The sequence below is a fragment of the Choloepus didactylus genome, chromosome 4 (genome assembly GCF_015220235.1).
Source record: "Choloepus didactylus isolate mChoDid1 chromosome 4, mChoDid1.pri, whole genome shotgun sequence".
NCBI lineage: Eukaryota > Metazoa > Chordata > Mammalia > Pilosa > Megalonychidae > Choloepus > Choloepus didactylus.
Window position 1 is genome coordinate 103,311,759 of NC_051310.1, and position 24,211 is coordinate 103,335,969.

The following is a 24,211-nucleotide window of genomic DNA, read 5'->3' on the forward strand; positions in this document are numbered from 1 at the left end:
CTGCAAGCTCCACATCTGAGGCTGAAGCTGGCCTCCTCCCACTCCCCAGTAAAAGAACTCCACAGTCCAGCCTGCCCACCCCAAGGGAGTTGTTTGAAGCAGGAATAAAGCAAAAACTGGACAACATCCATGAGGGGTTCTTTTAGCTCACTTCAGGGACTGGAATGCAGAGACAGTTCTTCACCCCATGACCTCAACATAAATGATCTTTAATCACTTTGATCCAGCAGGAGAGAGGATGAGCAACGCTTAGTCCACAGGCCAATCTTTCCCCTCCTCCCCTGCAGCAGAGGAAACAGGCAGAACCGTTTGCAAATATGAATGACCTAGCCTCTTACTGACTGATGCCGGCCTAATACTAGCCATAGATGTCACCAGGTAGTCTAATGCTGTAGGCTGGGGCAGAACTGCAGAGAGGTGAGGGAGAATACAGGGGCATGTCAGCCCTTAGTCTTCATGTTGGCCCTTCTTAGAAGAGGAAGGTTTAACCTAGGTGCTATCCAGAGTTATGACCTTCTAGCTCACCCCTCTACATGAGCATTCTCTTCCCAGCTCTTCCAGGGTATACCTAAGGAGTCTAAGCTTAGGGTGGGCCTGAGGAGATGAGGCTGGCGAGGATTCAGAGCTCCTGGCAAGGAAAGCTGGAGAGGCTGTGACCTCTACAGCAGACAGCAAGCCCGGAATATCAGTAGATCCTTAGGTGCAGTAAGCTTCAGTGAGACATTTTCACTGGCCCCAATGAAGAGGACCCCACCACGCTGCAGGGGGATGGCTTTCTCGGCTGTGGGTGTGCTGGCTGTCACTGATCCCTGCAACATCAGGAGGATGCTAGCAGAGTCCAGGGCCAAGACCTCATATTCAGGGACCGAACCAGGGACCTGGATGGAAAGAAACAGTAGGTCAGTGCAGCACAGATTCTACCTCCAGCTCAAAGGCACTAAGGGAAAGCTCTGCTGCCTTCTCCCCACTGCTCAGACTCCTGTCAGCAGAAAAGAGTGGGCAGGCCCTGTGGCTTTCCCCCCACCCCTTGAGCTTGACAGAAAGGAAACCCAGCCACAGGTTGTTGCCAGCCCCGAGGGACCCCCCATAGTGGCCCTTGCCAGGGTTCTTCCTCATGCCACACAAAGGACACCCACCCTGTCCCTCCACTCACCTCAATCTTCATAACAGTGAAATCTGGCACAGGGGGGTCATAGATGGAGAGGTAGGGGTCCTCTTGGCTTGGTTTTGGGAGAAAGAGCCTGTCCTTGCTGGGGGTGGCGGTATAGTCGAGCATTTCACACAGGGTTGGGACATCGATGAACTTGGGTGTCAGGCCAGCGCGCACTGTGTTGTCTGAACACGCCATGCACTCCACGCAGTCTGGGGACAGACAGTTGGCATGTGCTTAGCTGATGAAGTATGCCTTGGAACTTGGCTCTCCAAAGCTGGGCCTCCTAAGCTCTGTGAACCCCCTGAAGAGTTAGGTAAAAATGCTGTGTGAATTGCATTCTTTCTGTTAACCCCTGGCAGAGCCCAAACCCTCCACAGATTTTGTATTCTCTCACTTAAACCATAGAATCCTATGCATGGGTGAGTAAGCACAAAATCAAAATGTGACACCCTTCTGTGGCAATGGACATATTTTAATATAAAAATCTCTGGGTAGATAGGACAGACCTGCAAAGGCAATGTGATGCAGGGGAAAAAATACCAGCCTTGGATCTGATATAGCCTAAGTTCAAATTGTGGTTCCCATACTTACTAGCAGGGTTTAACATCAAATATCATGACTTCATAGGGTTGGTGTGGACCCTTAGAGGTCTCCTTGACCACCCTCCTCCCCTTTTGTCCGGGTGGGGAAACAAAGCCTGAGGAGGATGGGAGTGAAGCTTACTACTAAAATGTGACTCACCTCCTTTCAAGTACGCGTGGGGCACATTGGCCTCCAAAAACATGGCCTCCCCAGGCTTCAGGGTAAGCAGGTTCAGGAAGTAGATGGCAAAGCAGCCGATATCACCCGGGTACTGCTGGTGCAGCTGCAGCAAGAGCTCTCCATAGATGCTCTCCGTCTTGTTTCCAGCAGCCACTGAGGGTCACAAAGTACCCCCAAAGCCACTTCAGTCTCCCTTGGCCAGGGACCCTAGGGAAGGGTGCCTGCCCACACAGAGCCAAGTATTGTGATGGACCTGTCATCCTAGTCACATCCCTGGCCCTTTGAAGTCCAGCCCTTTGATATTCCAGTCCACAAGGATGTCACTTATCCACCACATGTTTACTGGCTACGTGCCCAGCACTCTACTGGGCACTAAAAGGCTCAAGTGTTGTCCTTCTAGGACAGAGTTTCTCATCTCACACTACTGACATTTTGGGCTGCATAATTCTTTGTTGGGGGTGGGGGTGGGGCTGTCCTGTGCATTGTAGGATGTTTAACAGCATCCTGGCCTCTATCCACAAGATACCAGTAGTGCCTCCCCATCCCGGTTTTGACAACCCAAAATGTCTCCAAGCACTTGCCAAATGTCCCCAAGAGGACAAAAATCCCCTAGTTGAGAACCATTACCCTAGGAGCTCAAAATCTAGTTAGGGAAATAATACAAAAGAGTTCCATGTAGGGTGACCAACTGTCCTGGTTAGCACACAACTTTCCTGGTTTTAGCACTGAATGTCCTACCTCTCAGGAAATCCCTCAGTTCTAGGAAAACTGGGATGGTTGGTCACACCAGATGGCATGAGGCAGATTGCGCCCATGGCCAAAATATGTCCAGGAGACTGACTGGGGAGGATGAAGTCAGCCTGGGATAGAGTGGTGAGGGAAGGCTTCTTGGAGAAGGGGTAGGGATGGGGGGCAAGTATGAGCTGGGTCATCCTGAATGTGCAGAGAAGAGGAGACTGTGTAAGAGGCACAGTGAAGAGACTTGCTGATGCCTACTCTGTGCTAAACACTGGGGACCCACACAAAGATCAAGGAGATGGCTTGGAGAAACCCCCAGTTTTAACAAGTATGCACATGACAACATAAACGCATAGGAACCAAGCATTAAAGTGATTATGAACAGGGTGTTATGGGGGCTCAAGGCAGGAGTAATCAGTTCTGCTGTGAGTGCAAGAAACCCTAAAGGGAGAAGCATGCAAGCAGAAAAACTATAAAAAATAAACATCAAGCATATGCTTGGGTAAAATGACCAGTGCATTGAGGCTGAAAGGTGGTGGGGGAAACACGTAGAGATGGAACCAGAAGAGAGCTCTAGGGCCACCTGGAGAAGGGTCTAGGGCTGCCAGGCTAAGGAGCTGAGACTGTACCCCTTGAACCACATCATCTCATAACTGAGAGTCCATTCTGCTTTGTGTTTTTCACTCCCTGGCCCCAATGTGACGTTACCACACTCATCATAGTCATTTCCTGAACTCTCCTTAGTTAGCACAAGAGCAATCAAGAGTAGGTATTCAAGGAAAGACCTAATGATTGAGAGCTCTGGGCCTCAGGCCTTTGGAAGAGAGGGAGGACCCTTTTGTCCACTTCATACTCTCTAGTTCCCTAATGCAAGTCCATGCAAGTGAGCAGCTATAGGGCATCCTAAGAGTCTTCTAGGTCAGTCTGCCTCCAACCATCTAGAGAAGATGATCAGTTAGGAAATGGCACTCAATCTAAGACCCTGCTCCACAAAGACTGGGAAAGAAATACTAAGTTGTTAACAGGCCATCTAAGTTGGGCCCTTTTTGGTGTTCTGCTTGGGCAAAAGGATTGAGAACCCTGTTCCCAAAGCCTACTGCTGCACAAGGGAGCCCAGATTGGGAAATTGCACCCACCCAGATCTACAAACATGCCCACCTTCCTGGGAGATCCGCTTCACCAACAGGTTGAGCTGCTCCACCACCACCTTTTTCTCAGTCTTCATAAGGTGGGAGAAACAGGTCTTCAGAGCAGAGGCCACCACGTGTGAGTCGCGACCTATGCTGTGCTTCAGCTGTGTTGCTGCATTTTCTCCAATCAGAAACTGGAACTCAGGCACCTCTGCAGGAAGGCCAGTCCAGGGCCCATATCAGGAAAGGCAAGATAGAAAGGGCAGAATTGGGGAGTTAGAGGAGGCCTCCTCATCCCATCTCTAACCAAGGAGTCAGGCAATGCTAAGGAAACTTTGCAGTGAAAACCCACCCCTAACTACCGGCCCTAGCGACCACACCTGAGCCTGCTCCCATAGGCCTGTCCTGCTGATTCCAAGAACTGCTTCAGGAGGCCAACCAGCCCCTCAATTCCTGTGACATTCAGCCTCTGTCCTCTGCCATCATTCCCGCTCTGACCCAGATTCCCCAGGCATCCTATGCCCAGTATACATGCCCTGAGCATTTTGCCCAACCTTACTCTTCAGAAAGGCCACAATCTCCTCAATCGGCCGGAAGCCACACAAGCCCTGGAAGGAGGTGAGGGCAATGGCTATCTCTGGCTTGTGGTTGGCATCGGGGTAGTGCTCTGGAGCCTGGCGGTGCAGCTTCTCTGCCAGCTCCTGTGGGGTAGCCAAGGAACGAGGAGGATGGCCAGGGCACAGCCATAAGCTAGCAGAAACACCACACCCAACCAGCCCCTGTTCTCCACCCTCCCCAGATGTCAGATGGCAGTGACTTCCTGCCCTTGGCATCAAACCCAAGCTTAATCAAGGTACAATGTAGAAACTTGTGGAGAGGAGCCAAACTTAGGGGAGAGCTGGGGCAGACTTTAAGAGGCCTGGCCTGCAAATCAGGAAACCCAGACACCAGACCAAGCTCTGACAAGACACAGACCACACTGTATAACTTTGGGCAAATCCCTCCTCTCTCTGGGTCCTACTTTACCCATCAAGAATGAGAGGTTTGGACAAATGATTGCTCAGGCTATGACTCAGGGGTTTGTGCAGGAAGACTCAATGGGTGTGGGGCTGAGGCAACAGCTAGAGAACCTGCCATGCCCCAGAAGGTGAACTCTGTCAAAGACCCAGGTAGGAAGTTGGCAGATATGAACAAAACTGGGTGGGGTTAGGGAAGCCCAGGAACAAGATATCCAGGAATGGGCTTGGAGAAGCTACCCTGAAACAGGCTGGTCAGCTGTCTACTTCGACCTAGCTATCCAGCATGTGTCACCCAGCGTCAGGCCTTGCAGAGCTAAATCAGGAGTTGTCAGGCCTGGATTTAGCTTTGAGCTGGAGTCTGGCATGGGCAGGGTAAAAGCAGCAGTGAATGTCCAGGGAGGGCCTTGACATAAGCCCTTCTCTATTCTGACCTCTGCACCTGCTAATCCTGTACCTTGTTAGGATGTGCCTGGATGGACAGAGCTGTTTCAACTGAGAGCACTTTGAAGAGGAAGGGCAGCTGGCCATTAAAGGTATCCTTGACCTTTGACCCCAAGCAGTCCTGGTTCTCAGCAATCCACTGGCCTAGGGTCTTCTGTGGAATGGTGTTGTCCAGGATCTTGGCATCTCCCCGGGGGTGGGTCCCCATCCATAACTGGAAAAACAGGAAACTTGGGAGGTAAGGGGGAAGAACCTGGCACCACTAGTCTGCCCACCCCAATCCCAGTTACCCTGTACTCTCCAACAGGGCAGCTGAGTCTACGACATGCTCACACCATCACCAGCTTATGGGGAGGCAGCAGGCAGACTCCAGAACCACAAGGAGTCAGGGGATCCAGGTTCTAGTTCAGGCTCTGCCTCTAACCAGCTGCAGGGCCTTGGGCTAGTTATTTCCCTTCTCTGAATCTGTTTCCTCATCTGTGCAATGAGGAAATACCACCTGCAATGTCAAGGTCACTGAAGAGTTGTGACTCTCAAATGGTTCTGTGAGTAGTTAACACTCATTTATTCCAGTACCAGAAGCAGAGGCTAAAGCCTTCCTATGCTTTGGCTTTTTTCTACAAATGAGCAGGGGGAAAAAATGCAAACATTAGTCAAAATAAAAACTCTAATTGGTAAAGAGGGTCCCCCAAGGCTGAATTAAAATTCAGTAAGTGCTGAGAGTTCTTAGAGGAAGGAGGGTACTGGAAATCCACCATCTGGGTCCATCAACCTGCAATGATCTGAAGACCAAAGAAGACCTCTGACCTCCTTGTTGTCACACCCCTCCCAGTTGCTCCATATGACTTGCCAGAGGTCCTTGGTCCTTTGAGTGGAGGGGTCCCTGGGTACCTCCTGCGCATGGCGTGGGTTGAAATACAGCCCCGGTCTCACCTCTGCATATGGCTTATCCTCAGAGATCCGAATCTGTGGGTCACTGCTGGCCAGCAGCTGGGCCACTTCGCTGTTGGAACCCATCTTCCCCCAGGTATACTGCTGCACCACACAGGAAAGTGGGAATACTAGGGACACACAGACAGAGGACAGCTCAACTCCCCTCCTCGGTCCTGACCCTAACGGCCCAGGGAGATCAGGCAGGAGCTAAGGGTTTTGACTTGGGAAAGAGTCAAATAAGGGGCTCGCAGATTGGTAGTTGAGACTTCTCTGCAGGCTTCAATATTCCCATCTGTAAAACGGGCATTAAGGATCTCCTGCTGACGCGAAGCAGATAGCTGCCTTGAAGGGACCGGGAGGGAGTGGGAGATGCCCATACCACCGCACGCCTTCTCTAAGTGACCCACTCGCTGCCGAGGAGAGCGAAGCTCCCTGTCCTCGAGACATTCCCTTGAGGACGGCACTAACTGCTCCATCTCGGTCGCAGGTGCCTCCTCCCTTGTGCCCATCCTTTCCGCGGAGCCCTAGGGGTGGGACCGACCCGGCAGACGAGGCCGGGAAGAGTTTCCAGGAAACGACCCAAACCCAATCTCGCCGGCCCCTCAGCGGACAGCTCACCTCGTTGAGCCGCCATCCTGGCTGTCCCGGACCTGGCTACCCACTCGTATGCCCTTCCCGGCAGCACCCGCGGCCCTCTGTGCTCAGAGCTTCACGGGAAATGTAGTTCCTCGAGCGCCGCCTCGCTTTCTGAACGCCGGGTTCACATCCCACCCTCCGCCAGCCCGGGGGTTCCAGCCCGCAATCTTGGGTATCAGTATTTTTTCTTTCATTCCTTCGCTCAGCACATTTATTGAGCACCTAATAAGGTCTAAGAGTTGGAGATAACTTCAGAAAGCAAGATAACGATCCCTTTGTCTTTGTGGAGCTAACATTTTGGTGAGGGGAGACAGATAAAAAAGTATGATAAGTAAATTATAGTACGTTGAAAGTTAATAAGCGCTATAAAAAGAGGGATTGGTCGTGGAAGGCAGTATGTAGAATTAAAAACGTGGTCTGTGTAAGCCTCTCTGAGAAGGTGAGGAATGAGGAAGGAGTGTTCCAGGAAGAGGAAACAGCTAGGGCAAAGACCCTAAGGTGGGACATTGAGGCCTGTGTGGCTGGAGCAGAATGAGCAGGACAAGGGTTGAGTGAGGAAGTCAGAGACCAAAGGCAGTAGGCAAAGTTTTGTAGGCTATTGTGAGGACTTGGGGTATTACTCTGAGAATCTCAGGCATTAGAAGGTTGGAGCAAAGGACTGCTGCGATCTAAGTAGGAATTCACAATGCTTGATGGCTGATTGCAAATGTCGTATGCAAGGCCCTTAACCTCTCTGAGCTTAGGTTTCTTCCTCTGAAAATGAGGCTAAGGATGCTGGCCTTACAGGCTTGTTTGAAGGTCAGACAGAACAATATGGGATGCCTACCAGGCAGGTGGAGCCTAGATCCTCCCAGCCCTAAGTGTTGTAGGAACTTATAACCCTGGCCTCTCAGGCTGAGCTGCTCACAAGTAGCACATAGACATCAGGAGCCCTGGGGATCGGGAAGATGCAGGCTGAGCCTTGGCTATGGAGTAATTTTGGTTTATCCTGTGCAGAAAGGCTCTGACATCTCGACCTTCTCAGGCAACAGCTGGAGGGGCCCAGGAACACAGGAGCCAAAGCTCCAGGGAACCTGGAGTGAGGGTCTGCAGTCCTGACTTGGTTCCCCACATTACCCCACCCCCACCCCATACACACTGATCCCCACAGCCTCTACCATACATGCCCTGGGTTTTCTCTGTAATGTTCCACCCAGGTATGGACATCGACATCCCCTGGAGTGCCCTGGCTCAGATAAATCAGCCTGCATTTCAAAAGAAGCTTCACAATACACTAAAGGATAACAAAATGGAAAACAGAAGAATCACTCAAGCAATGCAGCCTACATGTCTTCTACCTTGGACTATCTCTCCTTCTCCTTATCCCCCCTATCCTGGCCATATAAACTTTTTGGGAGAAGAATGAATCCAGGTAAAAGAGATTCTCAGAGCTCCCTTACTACCACCATCACCACTGAAGTCAGATCATTTCCACATAGTATCCCTGCACAGGGAAGAAAGAGCTCAGATTGACAGAGGAACAGACTGACTACCACACCCCCAGCCCTGCCACCCCAAATAGAAATAACTTTAAGGAAACTAGGGTATTTGGAGAACCTAGAATCTTTGACTTTAACTCTGGCTCCTCTCTCTCAAGTAGAACTGATCATACTTTATTATCTAGTAATCATCTGCTTCTATTACACTTATTAGACCCTATGTCTAATTCAGCTTCATACTTCTGTCAATGCCTGGCTGAGAGCTCAAGCTAGAACAGCAGCTAACATTTGTTTGTTATGAACTGGATACTATGCTAAGCACTTTTCAAGAATTCTCTCACTTCATTCTCAATGGGGCTAATAACTGGCATTAGCCCCACTTTGGAGAAGACAAAAAGGAGTCTCAGAGAAGAGAATGAACTGGTCCACAGGCTTAGATTTCCTTTCTGCAATACCTCCTCTCTTACTGAGTGAATGAATAAATACATGAATGGTGCCTCTGTCACAGGGAAGTGGACAGACCCAAGGGGATCTTCAGAAACAGATGGGTAGGTAGGCTCCAGGTAAGTGACAGTTAAGCACCATTCTTTATTCACCAGCCCAGTACTGGAATAGGCTAGAACAATGAGGAGGCAGGACAGACTCTTATCACATGTCTCTGTCTATCCTCTTCTCAGGCTTCAGACAGCAGAGATCTCCATATGCTGCCCTTGGAAGGGTGGCTGTGGGGGGCTTTGGGGTGAGGAATTTTTTAAGGAAACACACACACAATCCCTTCCCCTTCTCTCACCTAGGGATATTTCCTGGAGAAAAGTTGAAGTGGACCCTAAAGGATAGCTGGGTCCTAGATAGGGGAAAGGAAGGTAAGAGACCTGGATGGGGGAAACAGTAAATATTTACTAAATGCCTATTGTGTGCTTGGTACTATGTGAGTACCAGAAATACAACTGTGAGCAAAATAGACCCTGTCACTGTCCTTATGAAGCTTACAGTCTAGTGGGGGAAGAGAGAAACAAATAACCATCTATACAAGTGTGCAAATACAATCTGCAATAGGCATGATGACAGAAAAGTTTGGGGTAGTATGAGAGCTTATGATTGGGGGCCTGATCTAATCTAGGGAGTGAGGAGAGGTTGCCCCTGGGAAGGGACAGATGAGCTTGGATTTGAAGGATAAACAGGAAGAGTTAATTAGGGGAAGAAGGGAGGCATGGGTTAAAAGCACACTAGGTAGCAGAAACAGCATGTGCAAAAGTCCTGAGGCAGGAGGGAACATGGGAAGTTGGAGGGACTGAAAAGCTACCAGGGAGGCTGGAATTCAGGAGAGGTGGGAAGGAGAGATGGGTGGGTGGCCGGAATTTGGACCTCTATGGAAAGTAATTGAAGGATTCTAAACAGAAAGTTCCATGGTAATTTTGTCCCCTTTAAACAGATCTCTGATTACAACATTAAAACAATAGACTGATGAGAAATGTTATGTTGTATATACATATGTTACCACAGTAAAACAAAACAAAACAGATCATATAAGGTGATAAAAGAGGAAGAAGAGAAACCAGTTAGCAGCCCTGTACTAGTCCAGGGTAAGAAATGACAGTGGCTGGATTCATGGCAGCAAAGATGAATAAAGCCGGCGACATATGAATAAATGTGAGTTTGTGGGGAGTGAATCAGCCACATTCCCCAAGGCTGCTTCACTCCTTCATTTGCTTATTAAATGCTTGATGGCCGGGTTCAAATACTAGCTCTGGTCCTAAATTTGTCTAGGTCCAAGTATCATTTGCCCTAAAACGGGGGAACTTCCTGACATTAGCGGGCCCTAAAAGAAGCGGGGCTCTGCTCGTGTTGGGGATAGCTGCATGCTCCTCGTGCTTCTGTCTCAGAGCCGGGAGCTTCCGAGACCCCTCTTGCTCGCCCCCCACCGCCAAACCCCTCTTCTAGATCTGCGAAGGCCTCTGGGGTCAGGAACTCCAGTCCGCACTCCCGCCGGAATAGGGTCACACTCCAGTCCCCATCCTGGGACCAGTGCAGACTTCCCGACCTTGAACTCCAGGGAAGTGGTTTCCTGCTCCACTCTGGGGAGTCTACTTTAGAAACACAAAGTTTGAAGCTATCAGCTCCAGATGCAGTTGGGAACGGCCCCGCCTCTGGCTCCCTGGTCCTTCGGTGGCTCTCCGACCCCTGAAGCACAGCTTAGAGGGAAAGAGCAGTGGAAGAAGAAGAACCCCTAAGAGCCCACAGCCTGGGGCGCCTCTGGAGTAGGTTGGGCAGGGGGCGGAGCGGCCCTCTGTGACGTCACAGGACCATGACACTCAGGGAGGGCGCCGCGCTTGCGCCAGAACGGCTGCCTCGCTCCCGGAAGTGGAGGGTCTGTGCGGAGAGCGCCGCTGGCTCTGGGTGCTGGGAGGCAGCAGCGCTCCCGGAGCTCGCCTGTCGGCCCCCGATCGCCATGTCGGCCTTCGACACCAACCCCTTCGCGGACCCAGTGGACATAAACCCCTTTCAGGTAGAGTTTCTAACTCACAGCTCTCTTAAGGGCCAAGGGCCGCCGCCCGGGCCTCTTTCGCTCGAGCCCAGAGACGTGGCGTAGGAGGGACGGGCAATCTGCCCAATGGGAGAGAGGGCTCTCAGGGCTGGCCTATCGTGGCGCCTGGGGGGCGGGACTAGCAGCAGGTGGAACAGCAAGGGGGCGGGGCGCTGTAGCCATGTCAGAGGTGGGGTCTTCTAGCAACCCTGACGTAGTCTCTCTGGGAGCTGCTGGGAAAGGGGACCGGAGCGGGCACGGTCGGACCCTCGGAGAGATCCCTCAGTGTCCGGGAGAGAAGCGACCCCGACCCTGCCTGCTGGAGAAATGTGGCTACGGCACCTCGCAGTCTAGGGGAGACACCTGCCGAGTCAGTTTAGGAGAGGGGGGTCACAGCCACGCAGTGAAATGGAGAAACGTGGGAAAGGCCCAAGAGCCTCCCAAAACTAACGAATAACATATAGGAGAACCCCAAAGATTTGTCAGGGAGGAAGGCTGGGAGAGGGTGGGAAGGTAGCCCAAACAACCTTGATAAGAATTCCACACTTGAGCATGGATCTAGTTTGGAGTGAGTTTGAACCAGGAATAACCCAGGTTAGGGAGGGACGAGCAGTGAGGGGGCTTTGGGCGTCTTGAAGCACAGGGACTGTTGGTCTGACGACTTAGGTGTGATGGCAGGGTAGTTGAGATGCACCGACTACGAGCTGATCTGACCTTTTGAGCAACCAATGGAGAAACAATCATTCTTCCTGCTTAAAGCAAAAGCTGTTCTGCCTTTGAGTTGAGAGCACTGGAATGTTTCTTTCCATGATGAAAGACTGGGACTTCTGTTAGCCCCCAAAGCTCCTCGTGCCTCTTGTTTCACTGCTTCAAACCAGTTCTAAGGAAGCTCACTTGTGCTGACCGGCAGTTTATGAGTCCTGATGTTTTTGCTCTGTCAGGATGTCACCAGGCATGTTAACTCATCCTGCTTGTACTTCATGTGGCTGGATGGCAGCTTCAAAGTTTCCTGCAAGTGTAGGGGAGGTCCTTGGAGGGGGCCTTCCTGTGACTCAGCCTGTGCTGACCTCCAAGGGTCAGAGCATAACCTTCCTGATCAAAGATAAAGGAAGCTTGAAAATTAAGTAATTATATTCTGTTAGGAAAGTGAAAGTTTTATGTTCTTTTCTTGTCCTCAAGGTGGCTTAGCCAACTGGAGTCCTCAAGGCAATTTTTGGGCCTCTTCCTTGTAACATCAGGGAATTCCGAGCATTTCTCTTGTAGCTTAATGCTACTTGACAGAACCTTTGCAAGGACCTTGTTTCTTACATAAGACAAACAGTAATCTCTATTAGCTGATGAAAGAAAGAATGTTTTTTTCTGCCAGTGTTTTATGGTAATTATTTTTGCTTTAATTATGAAATTGTTAGATAATACTGGAGTTTGGGTTTTAGTAAGGATCTAGGTAACCTTGTGGTGTGTGTGGTGTGTGACAATTTGTATTATTCCCCCCTGTCAGAATCAGAAATAAAGTGCCGGTGCTAACAGTTAAGCTGTCAGCTGTTCACAAATGCAGAGAGCTTGTCCCCAGCCCTGGCAGTGGGCAAGATAGTTGAACTGAGTTCTGCCCTATATTAACATCTGCCTGAAAGTCAAACCACATCTCTAGCCCCAGAAATGATTGTGCAAACTATGGTAGACATAACTTCTGCATTCAAGTAAGACTGTCTGTCTATCAGGCAGCCCCAGGATATGGCAGGACAGGAAGCAGCTGTAGTCCTGTAAACAGCAGCATCTGGTGGGGAATCCTGTGCAGGCGGAAGAGAGCTGGCTGGCTGCAATTCTTCTCCATCTCATCCCAGGCTGTTTTTTTTCCCTCTTGGCACACAGTTGTGTAGGGAGAAGCAGCTTGGAAGCCCCTGAGCATCTTCTCTTGATCAGAGCTGCCCTCCCTGTCCTGGCAATGGCAGCATCTGCTTCCCTGACTGCCAGGGCTGAGACTTGGGAGGGTGCAGCCCTTGGTTGACTGGGTGTGAACCCAGCCTCATTTACCAAGGGTGTTGGCACAGGAGAAGGCAGTGGAGAAGTGATAGACTTAAAAACTGGCACACTGAGTTAGCCTTTCAAAGTAAAGTTGTTTTTCCTTCACTCCATGTAATTGGAGGTTAGGAAAAATAGAACATAACAGCGTTCAGAGTCCATGGTTGACAGAGTTGGGGCGTCCTCAGAAATCTGTTCCAACCCCTTCAGTTTAGAGGTGAGGAAACCGGAGACCCCAGTGAGGATGGGACATGCTAAAGTCTCCAGCCAATTAGCAGCAGGAAGGAGCCCAGACCTAGTCTCCACATTCCCAGGTTTTTGAAGCTCAGATATTGCTATTAAATTACCTCAGGCTATAGGTCAACTAAGGAAAGAATGTAGCATCATCCTCATTGCCACCATTCTTGAAATGAGAGTACTGGTGGTGGTGAAAGTAACAAATTAGTATTAGCTAAACTATTTTTCCCCATTATTTAGGGATGGGATAATACAGATTTTATAGTGCTTTTTTTTTTAATTCAATTTTATTGAGATATATTCACAAACCATGCAATCATCCACAGTATATAATCAGTTGTTCACAGTACCGTTATATAGTTGTGCATTCATCACCACGATTTTTGAACATTCTCATTACCACACAAAAAAGAATAAGAATAAAAATTAAAGTAAAAAAGAACACCCAAAACATCCCATACCCCCCATCCCTCCCTAATATTCATTTACTTTTTGCCCTCATTTTTCTACTCATCTGTCCATACACTGGATAAAGGGAGTGGGAGCCACATTTATTGTGCTTTTTAAGACAGTACTTTAAAGCAACATATACCAAATTATAATCTGAGTAATACCAGTCCTTTAATGGTGCTCAAGGTTCTGTGGCTAAATGAATTTGGCCATTTTTCTTGAAGACTGACAAGGCCTATGAGTTTTGTTAAAGGCTCTGTGAAATCCTACAATAAACACGTTTGTTCAACTTTATTTGACCCAGCATTTCTCAGAGTTATTCAACCATGGAACTCTTTTTCTCCTAACTTTTACAATATTCCATAAAACTCACAGTGTGTTTCTTTAAGTCTACTTCCTTATCCATGTTCTTTACCTGCCCCCTTCTGTACTCTACCCTTCCCCACCGCCTTGCTTTTATGATCTCTTCCTTGGGTATAGGTATAACTGTGAGTATTAGAAAACTTCCTGCAAAGTCAGAGAGTTGTGAATGGAGAGCCAAGTCATGAGAGAGCAGAGGTTTACCAAACTCCGACAAGGAAGCAGGAAGTGGAGAGCTGAGTTGAGTGCTGCTGATTTCACAACCTCCGTCGGCACACCCTAATCCCTGTGTTAATTATGGCACATCCACTTTGTACCTTCTGTATACAAGGGTCCCTGCTTTGGGCTGATTCCAGGGTGTCTTCCCCCAAAGGTTTTCATTAAGTCTTGTCAGGTGGTTGAAGGGATGGAGGGGCTAAGGGTAGGGGTCGCACTATACATTTTGTTTTTCAGTAGTCCACTAAAAATTACACCCCTCAGGCAAATGCCTGGGCTGCATTCTTACTTGGCCTTTCTGTCAGACTATCCCCAGCAGAAGGCACTGAGCTCAAGGAGAGAAGGGGCTAGGAGTTGGTGCTGAGCCTTTCAGCATTCATGGGTTGCCAAATCACACACTATCATTTTCACACATTGCCTCCTTGCAGTTAAAAGATAATCTCAGTGGTGTGGCTGCTTCTCAAAGATTTAGAAGATTTCTCTCCTGTGGGAGGAGAAAGGAGTGGCAGAAATGTGATTTGGGTGTGAACAGAGTTGCATGAAGTTCCCTGCGCGGACACTGAGGGCCTCACCGTTTCTCAAAGAGGGTGGGCTCCAGCTGACTGAATCTTTGAGAATTCTCCAAACTACCAGATGATTTCAAACTTCAAGAAATTTGAAAACAGCAACATTCCTACTAGTTTAACTCTGACTACACACAGCTGCCCAGATGGGGATCTTCCTGCTTTAGCCCCCTTCATCAGGTGGAGTTGTTGGGGTTGGTGCCCAAAACCAGGCAGGCAGTTAGGAAGCACTTGACCAGAGACAGATGAACTTTGACTGTACCCTTCCATTAAGTTTTATTTGGAGCCACTTGGTGTAGGATAATCCTGTGTTCAGAGAAATGGTAATATTTAACCAGTGCAAATGGGGTACTTGTGATCCATTCAGAGAAGAGTTCTGTGCAGGTTGCATTCCCAGGGTGTGAGCCATCCAGCAAACACCCTTTTTGAGCTGCTCACTTTTAATTCACAGCACTGATACCTGCTCTTTGGGGCTGGGTGGGAGATCAGGGCCAGCAGGCATAGGATGAGCTCAGTAGCTTCTAATCTGGCTGGAGAGCTAAGAAATGCTCACTGATAATGACAACACACTGTGGGGAAGATAAGGGCAGTCAAAACTTGCCTAAAAGACCTGTGAGGGATCTGAGGAGGAAGGGCTCGGGCTGAGAGCCGAGAGCCTAGCAGATGGAAAGAGAGGGTGTTTCTAGTGAAGGAGCACTAAGAAACAAAAGTCGCTTCTGCCTGCTGTTATCCCTGTGCTTCCATGTTGTACCGGTCACCCCCACAGGCCACGCTGCAGCCCCAGGCACCTCTTCACTCCCAGATCCAGTGCTCTTGGGGGCCAGGAGCCTGAGATCCACCTGCTGCCAGCGACAAATGCTCATTTGACCAGTCTCTCTTGAAATTCTCTCCATCCCTGTCTCCTTTGACAGGTGATAATTCTTACCTACCTCCGCCTGTTTTCACTTCCTATCTCATACACTTGGGGTGTCCTTGAGGTCTGTCCATGGCAGTTTTCTCGCTTGATTCCTCTGAGTAATCTCTTCCATTCCTGTGGCCTCTGAGTAGCATCCACATACCAGCAATCCCTAGATCTAGTCCCTAGCCCTTGCCTTTCTCCTGAGCTTCAAACCAGTATTTCCAACTCAAAGCTAGAAACATCCAGCCAGGCATACTCCACTTCCAATCTGACCCTAGTATCTTCTCAGACCCTTTCCCTACTGCCTCACACCCACCCCTGATAGAACCTGCTCCTCCTCCCCTGATCACTTATCTTGCTTAATGGTGGCCCTGTGCACCAATCACCAAGGCAGCAACCCAGTCTTTCAACTCCTTTCTTTCCTTTGCCTTTCCCCCCTTTCTTGCCCTGGAGCCCCTCCATTCCCCTCCCAACACAAAGACTTGCCACAAGTCTGTGGCATCTACCTGAGGAGGGTCTGTGGCATCCTCCCCTCTTCTCCGTCCCCAGCTGCCATGCCTTACTCCTCACTTTCACCCACATGGACTGTTGTCTCTGGCCTGGCTTGCTGCTATCCTCTGTCCTCCACTCCTAGCACTCTCCTCACTGCTGGCAGAGACGGTCATGGTACTCCCTGCTTACAAATCCCTGATTGTTCCCCATGCCCATAGAGTAAAGTCCAGACTCCTCCAGTCGGACCCGACCTCTTCTCCAGGCTGGGTCCCTGACACTCCTGGTTCTCCCTCTGCACACATGCAGCTCCACAGCCTCCATGACCTCTCATTCCTGAAACACATGCAAGCTCTCTTTAAAAAGATTATGTGTCTTTGCAAAGGTCATTCTCATCTTTCTCTTTACTACTTTACTACTTCCTCTTTACTACATTACTCAGTAATGTCTTCCCCAAGTCTCCAGACAGCTTCGGTCACTCCCTCCTCTGGGATCCTGTTGCCTTTGCCCGCAGCCCATTTCAGCATTGGGAGCTACCGCTTCTCACCCTGGCTTCGGTTTTATTCTCCGTACTCTCTTGAGGGCAGGAAGCAAGACTTTTGCTTGGTGCCACTAGCCCACTGCTTTGTGTGGAATGGTTTGTTTAGGGAGTCATCAGATCAGAGGAGATGGCAAGAGGCTCGGTTTGAGGATAGGGACTCCTGGTGCCAGGTCATGAAAGGTGTCAAACGCGAGGCCAAGTAGTTTGGATTTAATTTCCTGAACAATTTGCACACCACTGCCCTTGGCCTTGCTCTTTTGTTGGGTTCTCAGGCTCTCTTAAATGTGCACGCGTGCGCGCGCGTGTGTGTGCATACATGTGTTTAAAATAAAAGCAGCATAACCACATAGAAATTTGGAAAGCAGAAAATAAATCATCCACATGTCTACTGGTCTTTTGCAACCATGGTTATCTTGATGTGCTTTCCTGACCGTCTTTTTGTTTGTTTTTCTTTTTTAATGAAGTTGTAGGTTTACAGGAAAATGTCATGGAAAATAGAGTTCCCATATGCCCTCTGTTTTTTTGTTTTTTTGTTTTTTTATATTCAATTTTTTTTTTTTATTAAATTCAGTTTTATTGAAATACATTCACACACCATACAATCATCCATGATATACAATCCACTGTCCACAGTATGATAACATAGTTATGCGTTCATCACCACAGTCTATCTCTGAACATTTTCCTTACATCAGAAAGAACCAGAACAAGAATAAAAAATAAAAGTGAAAAAAACACCCAAATCATCCCCCCATCCCACCCCATTTGTCCTTTAGTTTTTATCCCCATTCCTCCACTCATCCATACACTAGATAAAGGGGGTGTGATCCACAAGGTCTTCACAATCACACTGTCACCCCTTGTAATCTACATTATTATATAATTGTCTTCAGGAGTCCAGACTGCTGGGTTGGAGTTTGGTAGTTTCAGGTATTTACTTCTAGCTATTCCAATACAGTAAAGCCTAAGAGGTGTTATCTATATAGTGCATAAGAATGTCCACCAGAGTGACCTCTCGACTCCATTTGGAATCTCTCAGCCACTGAAACTATTTCGTCTCATTTTGCATCCCCCTTTTGGTCAAGAAGATACTCTCAGTCCCACGATGCCGGGTCCACATTCATCCCCGGGAGTCATTCTCTGCGTTGCCAGGGAGATTTACAACCCTGGGAGTTGGGTCCCACGTAGCGGGGAGATGCCCTCTGTTTTTGTTTCCTAGCCAGCTCAAGCAAATACCATGAAATAGGTCTGTTTAAACAGTGGGAATTTATTAGCTCACAATTTCGAGGCTGGGAAAATGTCCAAATCAAGGCACCATCAAGGCAATGCTTTCTCCCCAAAGACTGGTATTCTGGGGCTGGCTGCCAGTGATCCTTGGTTCTTAGTTTGTCACATGGCAAGGCGCATGGTGGTGTGTCCTGGTTTCTCCTTCTCTTCCGGGTTCCCTTGATGTTTGGCTTCTAGCCACTCCCTCTGGTGCTCGCTCTCTCTCTCTTTCTGAATTTCATTCCACTTCTAAAGGACTCCAGTAATGGGGTTAAAACCCATCCTGATTGAGATGGGCCACACCTTAACTGAAGTAACCTCATCAGAAGGTCCACTTACAATGGGTTCATACCCACAGATATGGGTTAAATTTAAGAACATGTTTTTCTGGAGTACATACTGCTTCAAACTACCATCACCCCCTTGTTATTAACATTTTATATTAGTGTGGTGCCTTTGTTATAATTGATGAAAGAATATTATTATAAATGTTCTATTAGCTGTACTTCATAGTTTACGTTAGGGTTCACTATTGTACAATCCTATGTGTTTTTTTTGTTTTTTATTCTAGTAACATATTTGCAACCTAAAATTTCCCCTTTCAACCACATTCAAATACACACTTCATTGTTGTTAACTAGGTTCATAATGTTGTTCTACCATCACTAACATCCATTACCAGAACTTTTCCCACACCCCAAACAAAATTCTGTACCAATTAAGCATTAATTCCCTACTCCCTTTTGTCACCCCGGCTCCTGGCAACCTGTATTCTGGTTTTTGACTCTGTGAATTTGCTTATCCTAATTATTTCATATCAGTGAGATCATACAATATTTGTCCTTTTGTGTCTGGCTTCTTTCACTCAGTATATTGTCTTCATGATTCATCCATGTGGTCGCATATATTGGAACGTCATTCCTTTTTATGACTGAACATTTCATTATATGTATATACCACAATTTGTTTATCCATTCATCTGTTGATGATCATTTGGGGAGCTTCTGTCTTTTGGCACTTGTGAATAATGCCACTAGGTGTGCAAACATCTGTTTGAGTCCCTGCTTTCAATTCTTTGGGGTATATACCCAGAAGTGGAGTTGCTGGGTCATAGGGTAATTCTATACTTAACTTTTTGAGGAACCACCAAACTGTCTTTCACAGTGGTTGCACCATTTTACATTCCTACCAACACTAATTATTTTCCGTTTTTTAATAGTAGCCATTCTAGTGGGTGTGAAATGGTATCTCATTGCGTTTATGATTTGCATTTCTGTAATGGCTAATGATGTGGAGCATCTTTTTATGTGCTTTTGGCCCTTTGGATATCTTCTTTGGAAAAATGTCTATTCAAGTCTTTTGGCCATTTTTTAATTGGGTTGTGTTTTTTTGTTGTTGAGTTAAAGTATTTTTAAATAGATTCTGGATATTAAACCTTTATCAGATATAGGTTTAATATCTCCCATTCTGTACATTGTCTTTTTACTTTCATGATGAAGTCCTTTGATGCACAAAAGATTTTAATTTTGATGAAGTACCATTGATCAATTTTTTTGTGTGTGCTTTTGTGTAAAGTCTAAGAAATTGTTGCCCAATACAGGTCTTCAAGATGCTTCCCTATGTGTCCTTCTAGGAATTTTATAGTTTTGATTCTTATATTTAGGTCTTTGATCTGTTATGAGTTAATTTTTGTATAAGGTGTGAAGTAGAGGTCTGTCTTCATTCTTTTGCATCTGGATATCCAGTTTTCTCAGCACCATTTGTTGGAGAGACTGTTATTTCCTAGTTGAATGGACTTGGCACCCTTGTCAAAAATCAATTGGCCATAGATATGAGGGTCTACTTCTGAACTCGAAGTTTGATTCCACTGGTCTAGATGTCTGTCTTTGTGCCAGTACTGTGCATTTTGATTACTGTGGCTTTGTAGTACGTTTTACAAACAGGATGCATGAGTCAACTAACTTCTTTCTTTTTCAAGAAGGTTTTAGGTATTTGTGGCCCCTTACCCTTCCATGTGAATTTGATGATTGGCTTTTCCATTTTTGCAAAGAGGGCTATTGGAATTTTGATTGGGATTGGGTTGAATCTGTAAATTGTTTTGGGTAGAATTGACAGCATAACAATATTTAGTCTTCCATTCCATGAACTCAGAATGTCATTCCATTCTTTTAGGCCTTTTTTTTATTTCTTTTAGTGATGTTTGGTAGTTTTCTATGTACAAGTCCTTTACTTCCTTGGATAAATTTATTCTCAGATATTTGATTCTCTTAGTTGCTGTTGTAAATGGGATTTTTTTCTTGATCTCCTCTTCAGATTTTTCATTACTAGTGTATAGAAACACTACTGATTTTTGTGTGTTGATCTTGTATGATGCCATCTGTTCTAGTTTGCTAATGCTGCCAGAATGCAAAACACCAGAGATGGATTGGCTTTTATAAAAGGGGTTTATTTGGTTACACAGTCACATTCTTAAGGCCATAAAGTGTCCAAGGTAACACATCAGCAATCGGGTACCTTCACTGGAGAATGGCCAATGGTGTCCGGAAAACCTCTGTTAGATGGGAAGGCACGTGACTGGCGTCTGTTCCAAAGTTCTGGTTTCAAAATGGCTATCTCCTAGGACGTTCCCCTCTAGGCTGCAGTTCCTCAAAATGTCACTCTTAGTTGCACTTGGAATATTTGTCCTCTCTCAGCTTCTCTGGAGCACGCATCTGCTTTCAACAGCTATCTTCAAACTGTCTCTCATTTGCAGCTCCTGTGCTTTCCTCAAAGTGTCTCTCTTGGCTATAGCAAGCTTGCTCCTTCTGTCTGATCTTATATAGTGCACCCAATGGGCGGGCCAACACCTCCATGGAAATTATCCAATCAGAGTCATCACCCACTGTTGGGTGGGGCGCATCTCCATGGAAACACTCAAAGAATTACAATCTAATTAACACTGATAGGTCTGCCCACACAAGATTGCATCAAAGATAATGGCGCTTGGGGGTACTTAATACATTCAAACTGGCATGTTCCACCCCCTGGACCCCAAAATGACATTAACTGTCCATATACAAAATACATTCATCCCACAACAATATCACAGAAACTTAAATCATTTCAGTAACAATAGTTAAATACAAGATTCCATCAAAATCAATTATAGGCGTGGTCAGTCCTAAGGCATAATTTTCCTTTAGCTGTGGATCTGTGAACTTAGAACAAGTTATGTGCTTCTAAAACACAAAGGAGGGACATTCATAGGATAAACATTCCCACTGCCATAAGGAGAAAGAGTAAGGAAAACAGGGTTAACAAGACCAAAACAGTTCCTAAAACCCGCAGGACAAACTCCATTAGATTTCAAAGTCTGAGAGTCATTTACAGAACGATGTTGCATCCTTGGGGCTTGAGAGATCGGGAGTCTAACCCTTCCTAAGGGCATTTGCGGTTGCCCTTTCCTCTCCAAACGCTGGGGTGAGTTCTCCAACATATCCACACATTGGGGAGACCACCTACTCGGCCCCACCCTCCTCAAACATCGGGGCAGCACCCGGATTCCCTTCCATCTCCAGGGCACACGCTTAACCCCTTCAGAACAGTGTGGTGGCAGCCAGGCTCTCCCCAGTTCCCTGGGAATGTGCTCCAGCCTCTTTGGGGCTTGGGGTGGCAGGACATTTCCTCAGCATCGAGGCGGAAGGCCCGCCCTCGACCTCCGGGGCAAACTCACCCTTTCCATGTGTGTGGGCCACTCCACTCTCCCAGCCTGAGACCTCTTGACTCCAGACCTCAACCTCCATGGCTCTGTCTTTGAAGAAATCTTTTCTTCAATTTGTTCCTCGTCTGTCTCCTCCAGTCCAGACCAGCCGGCCGTGGCTCTGTCTATAAAGATCTCGCAAAAATTCTGTTGGCTTTGCATGAAGCACACGGGGTCAAAGCCGTCAGACAATAGGACTTTCCACAAATCCTTTCTCTTAACCCATGGCGGCTGGGTTCCATGTTTGGTTACTTCCTCATGTTGGGTTGTAGCTTCTAGGATTCCACCCCCTGGAAGCCCGTAATTTTCCAAGCCATCAGCTTCTGGTTGTTTCTTTGAATCCAAGAGTTCAGTTCTAAGTTTATCTCTCTCTGCTCGCATTTTACTATAAGCTGCAAGGAGAAGCCAGGGTGCACCCTCCACACGTAGTCTGGAGATCTCTTCAGCTAAGTATTCCAGGTGGTCGCTTTCAAATTCTTCCTACCATCTGACACAAGGACTCAATTTTGCCAAATTCTCTGCCACTTTAAAACAAGGATCGCCTTTCTTCCAGTTCACAAGAATAGAGTCATCATTTCTGTTCAAGGCCTCGTCAGAAGTATCTTTAGAGTCCATATTTCCACAAACAGTCTCTTCGAAGCAGTTTAGGCCTTTTCTATCAAGCTCCTCACAGTTCTTCCTGAGTCTTCCCCTTATCCATTTAAAAAGCCATTCCAACATGTTTGGTATTTACAAATTCAACAGCAAAAGCACCCCACTTCTCTGGTACCAAAATCTGTTCTAGTTTGCTAACGCTGCCAGAATGCAAAACACCAGAGATGGATTGGCTTTTATAAAAGGGGGGTTATATCGTTACACAGTTACAGTCTTAAGGCCATAAAGTGTCTGAGGTAACACATCAGCCATCGGGTATCTTCACTGGAGGATGGCCAGTGGTGTCCAGAAAATCTCTGTCAGCTGGGAAGGCACGTGGCTGACATCTGTTCCAAAGTTCTGGTTTCAAAATGGCTTTCTCCCAAGACATTCCTCTCTAGGCTGCAGTTCCTCAAAAATGTCACTCTTAGTTGCACTTGGGGTATTTGTCTTCTCTTAGTTTCTCCAGAACAAGAGTCTGCTTTCAATGGCTGTCTTCAAAATGTCTCTCATCTGCAGCTGCCTATACTTTCTTCAAAGTGTCCCTCTTGGCTGTAGCAAGCTGGCTCCTTCTGTCTGAGCTTATATACTGCTCCAGTAATCAGGGCCCAGGCTGAATGGGCGGAGCCACACATCCATGGAAATGATCTCATCAGAGTCATCACCTACAGTTGGGTGGGGCTCATCTCCATGGAAACATTCAAAGAATTCCAATCTAATCAGCACTAAAATGTCTGCCCCACAAGATTGCATCAAAGAATATGGCTTTTTCTAGGGGACATAATACATTCAAACCGACACACCATCTTTCCTGATTTCACTGATTAATTCTAGAAGTTTTGTTGTGGATTTCACGATTTTCTATATATAGGATCATGTCATCTGCAAATAGGGAAAGTTTTACTTCTTTCTTTCCAATTTAGATGCCCTCTCTTTCTTTTTATTGCTTAATTCCTCTGGCTAGAACTTCCAGAACAACGTTGAGTAGCACTGGTGACAGTGGGCTTCCTTGATTTTAGAGGGAAAGCCTTCAGTCTTTCACCATTGAGTGATTTTAGTTGTCATGCCCTTCATCATGTTGAGGAAGTTCCTTCTAGTCCTACTTTTCTAAGTGTTGTTTTTTTCAAGAAGGGCTGGTGGACTTTGTCAAATGCCTTTCTGCATCACTTGAGATGATCATGTGTTTTTTTTTTTCCTTTGTTTTTTTAATGTGGTGTATTACATAAATTGATTTTCTTATGTTGAACCACCCTTGCATACCTGGGATAAATTCCATTTGATCATGATGTATAATTTTTTTTAACATGCTGTTGGATTCAGTTTGCTAGTATTTTGCTGAGGATTTTTGCTTCTATATTCATAAGGGATATTGGGCTGTAATTTTTTCTTATGATATCTTTCTCTGGCTTTGGTATGAGGGTGATATTGGCCTCATAAAATGAGTTAGGGAATGTTTCCTCCTCTTCAATTTTTTGGAAGAATTTGTGCGGGATTGGTGTTAATTCTTCGAGTGTTTGATAAAATTCCTTTGGGAAGACATCTGGTTGTGGGCTTTTCTTTGTTGGGAGGTTTTTTATTCAATCTCTTTATTTGTTATTGGTCTTCTATTTCTTCTTGAGTCAGTGTAGGTACATTGTTTATTTTTAAGAATTTGTTCATTTCGTCTAGGTTGTCTAATATGTTGGCATGCAGTTTTTCATAGTATCCTCTTATAGGATTTTTATTTCTGTGAGGTTGGTAGTAATGCCCCCCTTTTCATTTCTGATTTTAGTTATTTGTATTCTCTCTCTTTTTTTCTTTGCCAGTCTAGCTACATGTTTGTCAATTTTACTGATCTTTTCAAAGAACAAACTTTTTGTTTTGTTGATTTTCTCTCTTTTTTCCCTCTGCTTCATTTATCTCTGCTCTAATCTTTATTTCCTTCCTTCTCACTTTGGGTTTAGTTTGCTCTTCTTTTTCTAGATCCTCCAGTTTTGAGGTTAGGTC

At 46.8% G+C, this 24,211-nt stretch overlaps 2 protein-coding genes across 5 annotated transcripts in view; one reads left to right on the top strand and one right to left on the bottom strand.

Moving 5' to 3' along the window:
- Positions 1-193: 193 nt before the first annotated feature.
- Positions 194-6,870, bottom strand: MPI (mannose phosphate isomerase). Of its 3 annotated transcripts, XM_037833408.1 has the most exons (8): positions 6,795-6,870; positions 6,177-6,304; positions 5,257-5,457; positions 4,343-4,484; positions 3,812-3,994; positions 1,895-2,068; positions 1,154-1,362; positions 194-878 (listed from the first exon to the last, which is right to left on the bottom strand). In XM_037833408.1, exons 1-8 carry the CDS (start codon positions 6,808-6,810, stop codon positions 660-662), a joined length of 1,272 nt encoding a protein of 423 aa, XP_037689336.1. In that variant the 5' UTR covers positions 6,811-6,870; the 3' UTR covers positions 194-659. The 3 variants fall into 3 exon arrangements, with proteins under 3 accessions (XP_037689336.1, XP_037689337.1, XP_037689338.1); XM_037833409.1 differs by lacking the exon at positions 6,795-6,870 and having other exon boundaries at positions 6,094-6,219; XM_037833410.1 differs by lacking the exon at positions 194-878 and having other exon boundaries at positions 1,169-1,454.
- A 3,767-nt stretch (positions 6,871-10,637) lies between these two features.
- SCAMP2 (secretory carrier membrane protein 2) overlaps positions 10,638-24,211 on the top strand; it is a 29,400-nt gene continuing 15,826 nt past the window's right edge. For both annotated transcript variants that reach the window (XM_037833436.1, XM_037833435.1), the window contains exon 1: positions 10,638-10,796. In XM_037833436.1, the coding sequence (XP_037689364.1) occupies positions 10,740-10,796 (57 nt within the window). In that variant the 5' untranslated portion in view covers positions 10,638-10,739. The remainder of the gene's footprint in view (positions 10,797-24,211) is intronic.

What these genes read in the sequence shown, in the direction of transcription:
- MPI (XM_037833408.1), bottom strand. An exon ending in GATTGTGGCCTTTCTGAAGA is followed by an intron (nt 3,995 to 4,342) that starts GTAAGGTTGGGC and finishes GCCTTCCTGCAG; the next exon opens with AGGTGCCTGAGTTCCAGTTT. An exon ending in CCACGCGTACTTGAAAGGAG is followed by an intron (nt 1,363 to 1,894) that starts GTGAGTCACATT and finishes GTCTGTCCCCAG; the next exon opens with ACTGCGTGGAGTGCATGGCG.